Source organism: Pelodiscus sinensis, chromosome 3 (assembly GCF_052426305.1).
Source record: "Pelodiscus sinensis isolate ZL-2025 chromosome 3, ASM5242630v1, whole genome shotgun sequence".
NCBI lineage: Eukaryota > Metazoa > Chordata > Testudines > Trionychidae > Pelodiscus > Pelodiscus sinensis.
The window spans coordinates 81,065,986-81,082,828 of record NC_143054.1 but is presented as its reverse complement, the minus strand read 5'-3'; the positions used below and the strand labels follow the sequence as shown (position 1 = coordinate 81,082,828).

The 16,843-nt window shown below is 39.6% G+C and overlaps 1 protein-coding gene across 2 annotated transcripts in view; it reads left to right on the top strand.

Annotated features, from left to right (window-relative positions):
• CDK19 (cyclin dependent kinase 19) overlaps positions 1 to 16,843 on the top strand; it is a 185,587-nt gene that overhangs the window by 28,877 nt on the left and 139,867 nt on the right. Inside the window, exons 2-3 of one of the 2 annotated variants that reach the window (XM_075923110.2) lie at positions 5,743 to 5,804; positions 16,522 to 16,597. In XM_075923110.2, coding sequence (XP_075779225.1) covers positions 5,743 to 5,804; positions 16,522 to 16,597 — 138 coding nt within the window. The remainder of the gene's footprint in view (positions 1 to 5,742; positions 5,805 to 16,521; positions 16,598 to 16,843) is intronic. The other variant, XM_075923111.2, reaches the window with a different exon arrangement.

Here is a 16,843-nt window from a genome sequence, read left to right as displayed (position 1 = left end):
ATACCTCAACTACCACTTCATCTGCAAGGCTTGTTATCCTATCAAAGAAAACAATCAGGTTGTTCCAGAACAGCTCTCAGTTAGGGATTTCTGATTGATGCTTTCATACTTTCTATGAAAAATGATTTAGTGTATGCCTATCTTTCCATCTTGCTCCTTCCCATGGGAGTGTTCAAGCTTGGTTTACATCTTGCTTGTATTATTTTCATACAACCAGCTTGGCCTTGCCAGTGTTGGCTCTCCAGTCTGCTGCCTCTCTAATAGGGCTCTTTTGACATTACCTCCTTTCAAGTAGGAATAAGAGATCCTCCGGAAAAGGGCTTTATTCCGGAGGATCGCGCCAGTCTAGACACTCTTTTCCGGCTTTTCCCCAAGCCGGAAAAAAAACGGCGGCCATGTTTATTTAAATCCCGCGGGGATATTTAAATCCCCCGTGGATTTCCCTATTCCAAAGTTCTAAATTAGCATGCCTCTTCCGGAGAAGGGGCCAGGGTAGACATAGCTTGTCAGTCAGATTCTTAAAGCATTTGGACAAGGGTTCTCTCCATATGATGCAACCCATTCCTCCTTGGCACTTGAATCTGTTGCAACAAGTTTTGATGGCTCAGTCCTTTGAATGGATAGCTGCAAGCTTTTTACTGTAACTTTCTCTGAAAGAAGTATTCTTGCTTAGTATTCCCCCCCAGAAGAGTGGCAGAGTATGAGCATTGGTAGCCTACCCTCTTTTATCTATCTATCTAATCTGTCTAATCTATCTAGTATAATATGGATGAGGTATGTTTACCTCAGCATCTGAAATTCCTGACTTTAGTAGTATTGGAGTTCTGCTCTCAATCAATCCGTATACTTAATGACTTTTTCCTTAAATCTCATTCCCCTCAGAATGAGGGGAGGCTCCATACCTTAAATGTAGAAGAGCAATGGCTTTTTACTTGGACATGAATAGATAATCATCCCAGCTTTTTGTTTGAGGGCACATCTTTGCTCACCCCACCATACATTGACGTTCTGCTGTTAAATCAAACAGGTCTAGTATAGACCCATAAATCTAACAGTGAGGGCAGCTCTGGCTTGTGTTTGTACTCCTCGCAGTCACAAGAAGTAAGGGAAGCAATGGGGATGGTGTCAAGCTTGGCTTAAGGTAAGCAGACTCTAGCTATGTATTCTACATAACTGGAGTTGCATACCTTAAACCGACCTTCCAGTTCTATTGTAGACCTGGCCTCAGTTGTGGGCATGATGCCTTTTTAATCTCAATGCAGAGGATTGCATCCTGGATTTTGTCCTGCACATGTCTGAGATATGACATTGCCAAAATACCCTCTCCAAGCAGTGTAGTAGCTCAAGCAACTTGTGCAACTTTTTTTGTGCAACTTTATAGCAGACATTTTGTAGAGCTGCAATTAAAAGTCATTGGTGCATACTTTTATTACTCATCATTACACTGTATCTCAGCATTCTGGATATGATGGCGTATTTAGATGAGTAGTTCTCCAGTACTTGTTATTGTAGTCTCTCTGATTTTAACTACTTGTGAGTCACCTGAAGTGGAATGGATATGTGCAATCAACTGAAGGAAAAATGCTTACTAACCTGTTTTGTAACTGGTTTTTTAGATGTATTACACATGTCTATTCAGTGACCCAGCTTCCCATCTTGCAGAGTCTGTTCAGTAAGTAGGAACTGAGAAGGAGGGTCTGAGGTGGCACCACTCTTTACACCATTGTGCAGCAGCATGAGGAAGTGGAGGGCATATGCTCCACTCTGATGGGTACCACTTAAGGGAAACAATTCTGATTCTCAGTTGGCATGCACACATTTGGAATGGAATAGATTTCTGTAATTCATTTTGAAAGCAACAGTTACAGAACAGGTTAGTAGTTGTTTTTTTTTAACCAGTTAATCATTTCAGATTTGTGAAGAAAGAAGAATCACAGAAGTGAAGAGTGAATCATAGAAGTCCCGTTAGGGTTGTCCCTTGGTGTGGTGATCATGCCACTGATACCCGCCTTCTGGCTCCCCATTACTCTGTCCTGATGGGCCAGATCCTCTGGTCTTCCCCAGCCAAGGCACAGTGTTAGGGTCACTGTCCCCTTGCAGAGCAACACACACTGAACCAGTTCACCTCAGCTGTCAGGGTTCAGCATCCAGGAAACCAATCCCCAAAAGATACTGAAACCCCAAATAAATCTATTTTATCCTGTGTAAAAGTTTTACACAGAGAAAGCTTATAAGGTCAGCCCCCTTTATCCATGAAAGAGAGGTATGCACAGTGGTTGCTTTTGCTTGCCTCCCCTCCCCAAGTAACAGTTATTTACACTATGCTTGTTAATAAAATACACTTTTGTTTATTAAGTAGGATTTTAAGTGGTTGCGAGTGAAAAGTCAGATCAAAGTAGGTTGGTAAATTAAAATGAACAAAAAATGCTTAGCTAGTTTTAATCCACTAAGAAACATGTTACCTGCAAATTCTTATCCGTGATAGGAACAGCTGTTTAGGATAAAGAACTTCAAGTCAGAATTGATTTTTATTCTTACTTTGGGTCTATGGCTTCTTCAAAGTTCTTTCTATCCTCCTAGGGTATGCTTGGCAGCTTCAAAGGTCAGCTAAAGACAAACAACTGATGGCTTCTCATTGCTTAAATAGACTTTTCTCCAGAGCAGTAATTCTGTTTGACATCCGCCATCCCATGGAAGAATACTAGGTTCAAGATGCATTCTGGAACCAGCTGGCCTGATCATGTGTATTTTTAGGACCAACCACAGTTTGGGCTTGCAGGACAAACTTGACCATCCACAGGCTGTTGGTTTGAGTACTGAGTCATTAAAGTACCTAAAGTATCACTAATGGCCCTCATTATCACCTTTAGAACTATAAACAGATTTATATTTCATATTTCTAACTTGCATACAAGAATGATACATGAACAAAAATAAGATATACAGATTCAGCAGATTGTAACTGTTAAATCAATATGTGACGTGACTTGTTTTACATAAAGCTTCTTCGAGTTACGCATATTCATATTCAAAGCCAGTTTTATTAAAGCATGAGGGAGCTGTGACAGGAACGTTAGCTTTTATATTATAAGTAGACAGTCAGACTTTGGGCTTATCTTTACTACATGGTGGATTGATGCTGTAGCAATCTGTCCTCCGATGGTCAATTTATCGCATCCACTTAAATGTGATAAATCGATCTCCAAGCACTTTCCTGTTCACTTTGGTACTACTACAGGATGAGCAGAGTAGCTGGAGTCAACAGGAGAGCAGCCGCTGCCAACTTTACCACATTGAAGACACGGTAAATATGCTGACTTCAGCCTATTTGAGTAGCTGAAGTTGCATAAGGTAGCTCGATGGAGGCGTTTAATGTAGACAAGGCCTTAGTATCTATAGCCTTGGAAGAAAATTACCTGCACATGTTATAGTTCCTAGTCACTACTGGTACTGTGGAATCTGCTTAACTTTAGCAGTGGTGACAATTCTTTAGCTTGGTGAAATCTCTATGAATCTATATCAAGAGCGTTGGTTATAGCAGAGGCAGTGTCTGGATGGAAAGGAGAGTGAAGCACTAAAGAAGAAATTTTTCTGTTGTGTCCTACAGTAGGGTTAGAAGAATTACAGTTAATAAGCTCTTTCTAATTATTAAGTAGAAACACTAAAAAAGAAAATTGCTGGGGTTGCTGATTATGTAGTAGTGTGAGGCCTTAAAATAAATTAGGACTTATGTCTGATTCTCTTAATTTAAAAATTACTGGAGAGAAGGAAGAAAACTAGGCTAACTTACTACAAATGGTGCTGGAACATAAAAGACTTGATTCATGAATGTCTCCTGCATTGCCTGCCAGGTTCATTTTGCGTAATGCCCATGAAGACCTTCTCTTAGGATATGTCTACACAGCAGCGTTATTTTGGAATAACTGAAATTATTCTGAAATAACAAGTATGCATCTTCACTACAAGCCTTTATTTTGAAATAATGTCGAGCTGGAGGATTTCTTACTCTGACTCATGGTAACCATCATTTCACAAGGAGTAAGGGAAGTCAAAGGAAGTCAAAAGAAGAGTGTTCTTCCTTTGACTTCCTGCTGTGTAGACTGTGCCAAAAGCCAAATTAAGCTATTTTGACTTAACTGACATAGCTGATTTGTGTAGCTTAATACGCCTTTAGCCCTGCTGTGTAGAAGTCCTCGTCTCCATCCTGGCCTGATGGCTCAGGTTATGGTCTGGTTTAAGAATAGGCTTTATTAAATCTGGAATATTCATCAGAAACACACAAATTCACTCTTGACTAGGGATATTAAATTTCGATTTATTGAATAGTTGATTAACCCGATTAATTCTTATTGGTTAACTATTCTATAGTCCCCAGGGACCAGGCTGGCAGCCAGTGTGCTCCAGCCCCACTCCCAAGGAGGCCCTGCTACTCTGCGCTGCTGTCTTTGTATCAGAGGCAGCAGCGTGGGGTGCCAGGTGGGAGCTGGACCACGAAGGGAGCCAGTTTAAAAACCAGCTCCCTTAGACTGGTTGCCTGTTGCTCTGATACAGAGGCAGCAGTGTGGGGTGGCAGCAGCCTCTGTCTGGGGGCAGGGCTGAGCTCCTGGACACAGCGTGAGCCGGAACTGTGCCAGGCGGCCTGCCCGCCTGGCTCCTAATACACTTCGAATGCAAAGCCACAGTGGGGGTAGGTCCTGGATCTGGCATGAGACAGGACTGAGCTGTGCTGCTGGCCAGCCTGCTAAAATATTTACTGGTGGGGGAGGGAAATTTGTGTAGTATATAGCATTAACCTATAAGCTTTTGCTTATTGGTTAACCAACTACACTATTACATCCCTACTGTTGACTTGACTTGGTTAAATCACTTAACTTCTTTTGTTTTTCCCTATGTAAAATATGGATAAATGCTTGTTTGTTATGGGTGGTCTGAGACTTGCTTAGCTTTTGCAATACACTTTTTCAGGTCTTTTGGCAAGTTCTCTAGAAGTGAAAAATAGAAGAACATATCAATATAGCATTTTAAAGCATGGATTTTGCAGCCGTAAATACCGACTCTGATGTATTCTTTGAATTTTAAACATCTGTATGCGTTCATAGATCTTGGTGGGCAGACAGACAAACTTGCAGTTATGCTTGTAGTGTCTGTTCTAAAAATGCAGCTGAATATATTTACCAAATGGAAGGCAAAATCAGGTTATAGTTATATTTCTAATAGTGTCTTGTAAGAAAAACTTGTTTATAATTTCTGTCTAGTTTACTGTCCTGTAGTTTTCCTGAATCATCTTATTTTAGTGTAATCTTTATGCAGGTAGGCTACTTTTTCATTAAAAAAAATCTGATCTGTCTAGTCGTTTGTCATGTAGTTTAGATTGGCTCCTCTGATTAAATATACAATTTTAAAAAATTACTGTCTGTGTGCAGTTTATGTAAAAATGCTACTTCCAATACAATAATTTTGGTAGACTGAATGAAGAACCTATTCCCTTTTTATTTTTTAAAAATAAAATGTAGACTCCCTTTTTTGGATGCTGAATCCTAGCAAAGGCTTTGGTTTGAACACTTATTTATGTAAACGTAATACATTGACAAATGTATAATAGAGTGTGGCATTAAGTAGTTAGTACAAAGTAGTAATAAACTAAGCATAGCATATAGGAATTTGGCATTGTTGTGTTTTTGAGAAGTGTAACCTTTAAATCTACATAAACTTCTCTGCCTTTTACTTCTGCTGTGTTCGTAGATTCCAGAAGGGCTTCGTGTATGGAGTTCCTGCCTTGGAGGTAGCAGAATATTCAGCAGAAGGTAAAGAGGAGTGCTGCCTTCTGGTGTCATTGTATGTTTGCTGGCGTGCCTGGCATTGTGTGGTGATCTGTTAGAGAGAGAACCATACAACAAAAAATGCAGTGGTCTTGAGAAATGTGGTTTGGACAGTGACATCATGATAATCTAAACTTTGCATAAAATTATTTGCATAAATTAAAGTTCCAGGTGGGACAGTGAAGCACTTTAAATGCTTCTTTTCTTAAAACTGAAGCAGTTAGATCTTCTTATTTGCAAGACTAAAAATAGAGAAAAAGTGCTAAGTACATTTTTTGAAGGATATCTGTTATGCTTACCATGAGATACTCTCTGCTTGTCCTAACTCCTGTTCTGTTATGTAGGAAAGCCTGCCACTTTTTCCAGGAGTGGGCTGAATACTTCAGATGTGGCCCATATTTCTCACCTACATTGAATGTGGATTTATTTACATCTTGAGGACTGTGACCTTTCATCTCCATCTGTGTCTCAATCAAGTTCCATACCCCTAGTTCTGTTTTCAAGCCTTTTTACCCACTAAATACATTAGTACTTCTTTAGCCAGAGCTTGAGTTCTCTTGTGATTTTTTTTCTGGTGAGGCTGCCATCAACTAATTAATGTCTTGGCTGTTAGCTTCCAGGAAAGATGGAAGTTGCTGATCCACAGTTGTAACTACTGTACATGAAAGACACAGATTATTCTCTTTCTATATAGAAAGAATAATGATCTTTGTCTCATTAGATGTAGCTCTGAGAGCTATGTGATTAAACAGGTATTGACACCTTTGGGGAAAAAATAATTATAGGATGCAGTCCTTTAAAGTAGAGCTTTTTTTCAAATTTTGGTTGCTAGGATTACCTGATGAAAGAGCCATCTTAATGTCTTGAAGCTCCCAGAAAGTAAAAAAAATAATGTTTTATTTCTTTTATTTTACAGCCCACTACGGCCTTCAAATTGTTATAAGCTCTATTGCTGTCTGCCTTTGCTTTGTCTTGAATTTTATACTGAAAGCAAATGTTGTGGACTTTTTTCTACATCATCTATGTGTAATGTGATTAAGATCTTTCCTAAAATGATTATCACTTTAGCCACCTAAGCTTTGTTCTGGTTGTGTCTTTTGCTTCCATATTTTCGTAAACCCCGGAACATAAGTTTCTGGCATGTCTTCCTCTTTATGTTCTGATTTTTAGATTTTTTAAAAGGTAGTACACTTGATAGGCATTCCTCAAGAATATAGTTTAATAAAAACTTAAGTATGTTCTTCCTAGGTGTGATATTCCATTAGCAATGAATCCCACTACCACCTCCACACCACAGGTATGCCTGTCCATGCTGGTAGTGGCACTTGAATGAGGCCAATAAAGGGGAGTTCAAGGGCAGAATGCTGCGAGGCATTGCAATGATTGGGTACTCCCTTTATGCTCTGGATCATAGGTCTCTTCACAGCCAGACTGTTTTCACACCACCCTATAGGGGAAGACAGGGAGTGACATCAGAACATGTGACTTTATGGATCCATCAGTCATTCCTTCCTTCTGAAACACTGACCCACACTAGCAACTGTTGAGCCATGTTGCTGCTGCTCTGCCACTCTTCACATGGGGAGGATTCTTCCCTTCCCCAGCCTGCATGGAACTACTTAACAAAGAGCTCAGCTGCTCTGCCTGTGTTTTGACATGAACATTTGCTTCTAAATGCTTTGTCTGGTCTTGTTTAAAATGTTTAAAATGATGGGAGTCTTCTGCCACTTCATGGAAGTGGTTATTTAACAGTTTGAGGTCAGATTTTTCGAAGTGTTGGCTTTGACAGACTAAATTTTCTTTTCATTTCATCTCATTCTTGTTGTACCTCTCTGCCTTAGGTAATTCTGTTTGTTGTTTCCATTTTTATATGTTAGTAGGTGGGTGGAATCAATTCTCTTCAATCATTTAACAAAACTGTAAACTTTTCATCACTCCATTGCACCACATCCACTATGAAAATGCTTTTTAACACCCCCATTCTCACACAAACTTTCAGCTATCCTTGAAAAAACTATTTTGTCACTTTTCTTCCAAACTCTTTGCTTATTAAAAAAAGTTGTATTTTATCCATTTACTCTACTTTTTTGCTTTTGTTGCACTTAGCATCATTTTGAGATGTTCCAAATTTTCTTCTGTACCTGATATTTTATACTTGGTAAATGATTATTATCTTTAATCTATGGATTCAGACATTTAACATCTTTTGAAGTGTTAAGACGATTGCTTAAGCATGTATTGCCAGCCTTCTCTCGCAGCTTAAATTCATATCTGGAAACAGTTTTGAGGTTTGAAGAATTAGGGCTGTTAGCTATGTTAGTACTATGGATTTACTGGATTGTAAGAAGGCAGAGTGAAACTATATCAAAGCCACTACTTAAGTAGCTGAACTTGTTCCTTATTTACCTGGCACAGTTACATTTCCTAATATAACAAATAAGGAATTTCTGAGAAGTGAACAAAGGAAAGACTTGACTTCTTCAGACATTCCATTTGGAGACAAGAGTAGGAAATCTGGTATCATTCAGTTGGCACAGTGACTGAAAGTATTTGGCATTGGGAGATAACCATCAGTAGCTGTAGAAACATTGGGGAAAACCTTGTTTTACGATGTCTACAATACTGCTGTGTGTGACATAATGTTGGCAACAGACCTCTGGTGGGTACATAATTATAAGTCCATATTCAGGAACTTGCCTAGACAGGCATTTCCCCTGTGATCACTATTTTCATGGTATTTCATTGAAAGGGGCTGTGTGTGGTTTTCTGCCAAAATCTAAGAACCCGTTGGTTGTCATGTTTATTGTGGGATATATGTATGGAAAATATTTTATGTTCCAAAGCTGTTGAAGTGAAACTGGTCAGTTGGGGCAAGATGTTCTCAGAGCCAACTCAATCCAAAATGAAAACAATTGACATTGTTGGATGCAGTCTAGCTACATTTCATAGGCTACTTGAGTTGTGGGTGTGAGCCTTTACAAAGCACAACAGAGCCCTGGGAAAAAAGACCTTGACTAGGTGGACCATCTGGGCAAACTAAAGTTAATGAAACATCTTGGTTATTGATGAGAGACAAAAGGTCTGTAACTGAATAAAAGGAGAAAAGAGCATAAGGTCGTATCCATTACAGAGGTGATGCTCTGATAGTCTCGCCCGGAGAAGTGTATTTCAGCTCTCTGTACTGGACAAGTGCTGTATGGACTGACTATTGGATAAGAGATAGCTTATTAGTAAGGAAATGAACTTCGTTAATAGGTGTAGGCTCTGCATGGTGTTTTATATAAATATTTTTATCTGTAACTATTTCCAATCCTTATACACCTGAACTGCCATACACTGGGTGTCCCTAATCCTGGAACAACTGTGTTATGGAACCTGGCAAGGAGAAGAGGTGGCAGCTCTGCACACTGTCGCATCTCCTCCCACACAGCTGGGGTGAATGGTAGTGCAGTGACATGCTTCCCCTGAGGTTTTTCCAGCAGTGCCCAGGAGCGGTATGAGGCATGGAGCCATGTGTGCCATTGAAAGTAGGGGGCCAGGTAAGCTTCCTAGCCCCAAACCCTCTCATGCCCAGACCCTGCAGCACCCTCCCTGGCTCAGTAAATTCTTTAATCCAGCATATGCTGTTTGCCAGATTAAAGAGGGTCGTTTGTTTACTTCTGTTTGAATTTTTTTCTGCAGCTTTGACAAACAAATTTCTGTTTTGCCTTTGCTATGTATGTAAGGACATAAGAATAGACATACTGGGTCAGACCAAAGGTCCATCTAGCCCAGTATCCTGCCCTCCAACAGTGCGCCAGAAGGAATGAACAGAACAGGTAATCAAGTGATCCTTTCCCTGTCACTCATTCCCAGCTTCTGACAAATGTGGGTAAGTGCTGCATACAATGGAGAATGCTCAATTAAGGTGAAGCTACTGAACTTAGGGCACTGTTTCCACACAGGCTATCTATCTTTGTGCATTACAGGTGCCCAGAAATTGAGGGATTGGGCACTTGAATGTCACAAGGAGGAGTGAATTGATAGGAGGGCCCTGTGCTCTGGCCCCAGAACAGAACTTGTGAGGCTAATTATCTCACTAGATTTAGCCACAGGTTGTCTGCTCTGCTCTATGGATTCAGGGAGTTTGAGGGCTGAGATGCAAGCATTGCTAACCTGCAGAGGGAAAGAGCAGGACTTGTGGAGCCCAGAATAGTTTTGAGTGAGTGGGCACAGAGAAACCTTGCTGTAAGTCATCTGTAGTGGTTCATCCTGTACCTCTTGGGAACCCTGAAAGTATAAGGGTATGTCTAGACTAAGTTTTACTTTAGAAAGAAGATATATGTATTTGGCGGGAATTTGCATATCTTCTTCCGATTGCTTTTTTAAAAGATTTTTTTTAGAAAAAGCAAGCAGTCTAGATGCGGTTCTTTCAAGAAAAAGGGGCTTTTTTCCCCAAAAGAACCTGTAAACCTCAATTTTTGAGGAAGAAGGCTCTTTCGAAAAAAGGTTTTTTTCTGAAAGAACCGCATCTAAACTGCTTGCTTTTTCAGGAAAAAAACCCCCTCTTTCGAAAAAGTGATCGGAAGAAGATATGCAAATTCCTGCTGAATTTGCATATCTTTTTTTCGAAAGTAAAACGTAGTCTAGATGTACCCTTAGTGTGGATAAGTGCAAACTGGCTGATGTACTTCTTGGGTAAGATTGAGTTCAGTTTGGGGGAAAATACAGAGAGACTGAATATATGCTCTTATTTGCCTTGTGATGCTCAAGTTTAAAATATAGGAGTCCTGTTGGATCAAGGGCTGCTCTTGTGTCCAAAAAGTAGCTGAATTAGGTGCATATCTCATCACCATTATTGGTGCTCCTTATTTCCATATTGAGCTATCACCATGTGCATTTCATGAGACTGTTTGGGAGCCAATTTTAAACTTGCTACTTGCCTCAGCAGTGTTTCATGCATGAAGCATATTATGCTTGTGCTTGAAAGATTGTGCTAGGTTACCAGAGTCTTGGTTTTGATTTACTGAAAATAAAAAAGACTTTATAATTATGTTCTGAATTTCTTCTTGTGATACTGGGGCAAACAATGTCACAAACCGACAGTAGAGCAGTCTCATTGAAAGACCCTGGACGTTAGCTTCCCACTCATTCTAGTTTAACACACAAAGCCATTATTTCAGCAATGTGATTTTGTTTAGGAGTGAGTTGGAGATCTTTTAAATTGTAACTGCTAATGTGATGATAGGTGCACAACGATAGTCTTTAATGTACCATGCAGTTACTTAAGTATTCTTTAGTTCTGAAGTTCTCAAACTAGACACACTGTGGAATGTGTTTTTGGGGTGGGAGGGAGGAGGTGGAGAAGGCAGAAGCCTCTCTGCCTTTAGAGATGGGCAGCTGGAGAGTTTTAGCTGCTGGTTGTGTGCTCAACTCTGAAGGCAGCATCAACGCCAGCAACAATGGAGAAATAAGTGTGCCATGGCCTGGTATTGCCACCCATACTTCTCTGCTGCTGCTGAAAGTGGCATTGCCTTCAGAGCTGGATACCCAGCTATCAACTGCTGTTCTCTTCTCTGTCATCAGAACTTGGTGACTGTATGAACTTGCGTGGCTGAGGAGTGGGCATAGACTATTACAGATGAAAAGAAGGGATGTATGCTCAAATAAGTTAGAGAGCCACTGTCCTTGCTAGTGAACAGTGACTGCTAGAGTGTGCTTTGGTAGAACAACCCTCCAGAGCAGTCCCTTGATACAGATAGTTAATGTTGTTCTTGTTATACAGGCTGAACTGTATTTAATGATACCCAAATTAAGCCCACTTGAAATCAAACTGAAACCATTATGATTTATCTGAAACACTCTGAATAGTATAGATAAAGCAGTAACAAAGATTACAGGAATGGACTAGTTGTCAGGTCTCCCTGATTTCTGTTATGGACACCATGGTTTTGGCCCGGTCTCTGCAAGGTTTTTGTCAACTTATTTTTAGTATGCTTTCTAATGCTTATAGTATTGTGTTCTAAAATAGTTCTACAATGCTCTGAAATGTGTTAAAGATTTTAAGTCGTGTGTTCTTCTGAGGTGCACATTTTGAAAGTAACTTGGTTTTGGACTTGTAAGAGGAAAATGCAAAGTGAAAATGGCACCAAGAGGAAAGCATAAAGTTGTATTTTGCTTTTCTGCAAGGAGTACTGTGTCTACCATGCAAATTAAGAACTATTGACCTTGAAAACATACAGAACTAGATTTTGCCTAGTGATGGTCAGAAACTTCAAGTTGTGAGGTCAACTTGGACACTACACCTGCTATGGCATTTTACAGTAGAAAGAGCCTCCTATCGATCACTTTTTTGCATCTGGATGCTCCCCATGACAGCATGCAAAGACTAGAGCCAGGAAAGTTTCAAGGCAGGATACAAGTCTCATGTAGTTCAGCTTGTTATAATGCTTTTATGTTTTCATAAAATAAGGTTGATAACACCCTTGGAACCAGAAGCTTCTTAATCCCCATAGTCTTGAATATGAGAATTTTAAAACTTCATAAATGTAAATGTCTAGTAGGCTGCAAGAGCAGACACTTTAAAACAAAGCTTAGTTTATAGAACATCTTTAATGGAATTGTGCTATAACTATTTAATCACGGGCTTGTGACCTGGCTGTTGGAGGAGGCTAACCCTTGGTCCCTCCACTCTCTTTCTGCTCCCCTCTCCCCCCACTCCTCAGGGCCCCCAAGCACTGCCAGTGCAGACCCTAGTTCCAGCACTGTCCAGCTAGGGGGCAAAGCCAGAGTGCCTCCAGTCTCGGTGCTCTGGGAAGTAGGGCTGCAGCACTCCTAATTCCCACCAGGCCCAGACTGGTAGGCAGAGCTCTACAGCACTCCCAGACTCAAAGCACTGGGGGCGTGACTGCAGTACTTTGTCTGAGGGACTGGGTGGCATTGTCTGAGTGCCAAGCAGGCAGCACAGCCATAACACCAACCACCCCTGAATCCTTGCGGGAGGCCTGAATCAGGGCGGAGTGATGAGAACTGGAGGAGGGGACCTGGCCTGGGGGTAAAGCATAGGTGCAGCCATGCTAGTTTGTTTGGAGAGGCACAGCCTACGTACAATAACTACCACCCATGCAGCTAAGTAGGGTTACAACAAAAATGGTTTCAACAAAAATACTAGACACACTTGACATTACATCATGATCTACATTACATCTTATTTAGAAAATACCGGACATTTATATTTTCTCAATTTGTTTCCCGAACAAAAAGCTCAAATACTGGACTGTCTGGTTCAAAACCAGACACCTGGTAACCCTACAGCTAAGGGGTTTATCATCAATAGTTAAATGTCTATATATGAATATGTTGTCATGTCTTGGATTGTTGAAAAACCGCAGAACTACAGAATAAGGGCCTTTTGCATTACTCTTTAGATTTGTGGAGTGAATTAAGAACATTCTTGCTCCTCTCTTTCACTAAAAACTTCACTCATATTGTTCCTCATAGATCTCACAACACCTTTGTGGATATTCATACTACAGGGATACCAATGTATTTGACTCTTAATATTACATAGTCCATTAGAACTGCTTCTGTGTATGCTCTAGCAACACACATTCAAATATTTAAGTAATAGGGTTGCCAGGTGTCTGGTATTCACCCGGACAGTCTGGTATTTGCAGGCTCCATCTGGTAAAGAAAAACAGGAAATACCGGACATGTGAAATGTCTGATATTTCCTGTTTCCAACAGACAGAAGTCCGGTGGGGACAATTTTCCTCTGCCACATCTGGTGGGGGTGAGAAGCGCAGCAGAGGCATAGCGAAGGTGGGGGCAAGAAGGGGCACTTGCTGGGTGCCACGCTAGGGGGGGCGCCGGGATGGAGTGGGAGTGGAGCGCACGCTGCTCTGGTCCATGTGACCAGCAGAGACCCGGGAGCTGGCCACGTGATGCCTCCCTCAACACCAGCCATTGCCCTCATGTGGCTCTTGCCCTGCAAAAGTGCGGCTCATGAAGCTGCTCCTGTGCTGCCCCCTCCAAAATGGCCCCCGCTCCCTGCCGCCGCCCCCCCCCGCCTGGCCCGCCGCTTCCCTGTGGTTACTGGGTTGGAGCTGGGAGCTACAGGGTTTTAAAAATGGTGCCCAATATGGTGGCTGTCTTAAAGGGGCTTTTTTCCCCTTGACAACTTTGGTCTCCTCCTTTATTTTTCCTTGATAGAATTTTTTCCCAGTTTTTTTTTTGGGGGGGGAGGGTTGGTATTTTTCGTTAAACCATCTGGTAACCCTATTAAGTAATTTTTAAGAAAAAAAATTAGGTCACTAAAGATCAAGCAGTTTGTTGACATGTTGTTTTCATTAAATGAACCTCCACATTTAAAAGCATGGAAATGGCTATATAGGGACATAAGAATGTTTGCATGGCCAGCATAAGATTTCTTATCTAGTATATAAAACCATGTGTTTTATTACAGTGCAACACTCTTAACTAACTCATGGAATTTTGGGTTTTTAAATGGCTTTCGTTCTTTTAGTTTTCTTTGAAGGGATACTGTTACACAGGAAATAATAGCTAAAATTTGTCAGTTGCCAGTATTTTGGTGAAGATCTCGAAACTGCTGTTTCTGTTAGACGTGTAACACGAGTTTGTGATAAAACTATGAATATGGATTTGTATATCAAGCTGAACATAGCATTAGTCGGTACAGATATAATTTTTCTTAAGAAAAGTTTATATTTTGAAATTTATAAAAAATAGTATTTTGTGTGAGTTAAGATTGTGGAGATATATACATTTCATAATATTTGACAGGAATGGAATGTCTGTTATATGGGCAAAAAGTCTGAGGGATAGCTGTGTTAGTTTGTAACTTGAAAAACAATGACCAGTCCCGTGGCACCTTTAGAGACTAACACATTTATTAGGTCATGAGCTTTTGTGGGTAAAACCCACTTCATCAGATGAGTTGGAGTGGAAATTACAGAATCCATGGTGTATGTGTGTGTGTGTTTGTTTATATATATATTATTTATATTTAAAAAAAAATAACAGCAAAATAAATTACATGCCAAGTCCCAAGTCAAAAGTTAATTGTGTTTTCAAACTTTGTAATGTTTGATTTGATTTAAAGGACATAAATATTAAACTTTGAGATTACAACTTCAGATTTTTTTTTTTCTCACAAAGTACTTAGATTTCAAAAAACATTCTAGTTCTTGGTGAGTCAATTTAAAACTGCAGAAATAATGAAAGTTATTTTGCAGTTATAATACTGATGGAGAGTGAAGTCTTTGAAATGGTATTAAAATTACATCCCTTATATGAAGAGGCTGCTGTGTTTCCATAGTAAACTAAATTAGAACCCCAGTACAATAATTGCAAAAATTATTGAACTGGGCCTTTATTGCTTAAAATAAAGGAAAGTGTTAGCTTTCATCTACAGAAAGACTTTTGTTATTTCTAAATTTCCCAGTAAAAGAGAGATTTATATTTTGAGATGCTTAATCTTCCTTCTGCTGAAGGCAATGGCAAAAATAAACAAACCAAGTGAACCAGACTCGGTTGTTGAAATAAATAGAGCAGGGTTGCCTCCAAGTTACCTACCATGAAAATCAAGAACTCTGGTTTTGTTACAATGTATTTTCAATCCTAAGTAGCATGCAAGTCTGTAGATGCATCAAGATAGTTGGTTTGAAGGTGGAGTAGTAATCAATCCACTTCTGAGTTAGGGTGAGACCAAGTTAGATAAAACTCAGTTTCCAATCTCAGTAACTTTTCAAATTCTCCTTTTTAAAAGAAGAGATCTGACAGCTTTCAAGCTGAACAAATTTTGAATCAAAGATACAGGAGTGCAAAAAACATTATGGAAGCTAATTGTAACCTTAAATTCAGACAGTAAATAGATTAAGTTGATGCATGAGTGGGACTTGGTGAGACTGCTGTATCTTCAATTTTGACCTTCTAGTTGTTCTCTACTTTTACTAGCCAACCCTTTGATCAAGTACCTATATTATGGTGGTTTAAATCAGTGGCCCGCTTTAAGAAAGGTAGTGGACCGCTCCAGTTTGTTTATCTGAAGTCTCTGTAGCCATGGAGCCTTATGGTTCCCATTGACTCAGGTTCGCCATTTCCAGCCTAGGGGAGCCACAGTTTAAATGCTCTTTTAAATACATGATGATCTATTCAATGGGAAGAGCTCTGATTCTAGGTTTTAGCATTGAACCATACAGAGTATATAAAATTTGAAACCGTCAGGGATGAGGACCTAACAAAGAGTTTGCTAGATCTGTTGCAGTATAATGAGGAAAACTGTCTTTTAAAAATTTGCATTGTGAGTTTAATATTATTTCAGTGATGTATTAAAGGTTTTAATTTAGAAGTAGACTATTAAAATTTTATTGGGATTTGAGCCATTTGGTTTGTTCCTATATCTCCTTGAGAGACTCTGGCAGACATCTTTTGTTTGTATGCATATGTTTTCAAGAGACGTACTGTAGATTGACTGCTTTTCCTTATAAAAATGTTCAGTTTTTTAGTTTTGATTGTGACAGTGGTTAAAGATGGTCTAATTCCTTTTGATCTTCCTTAATTAATTAATTACAGCAGAAAGAAGTTAGTGTTTTCAGTGTCTTGATCTAAGAAGACAAAAATCAATATAATGTGCTTGCATTTATCAGTTTAAAGAATATAAATGAGAGCTATAAAATATTCCTTATTTTTGTTTTGTGTACAGAAAAGATGAAAAGGAGTATGCACTGAAGCAAATTGAAGGTACAGGGATATCGATGTCGGCCTGTAGAGAGATTGCAGTAAGTGGATATAAAAATAATCTTATATTTTGTTATGCAGTAGATAATGTATGTCTTGCTTTTTGAGCAACACAACCACATGCTAAACTTAAGAATGTAAATTTGAAGGTTTATTCCCGTATTTGCTTTCACTAAAATGTCAGATTTGTAGAAAGAATATAGCATAAAATAGACTCTAGTTGCCACTATAAAAAGGCCACTAATGTGCTCTATGTCAGGATAATGGTAACTTACTCTTGTTTTGAT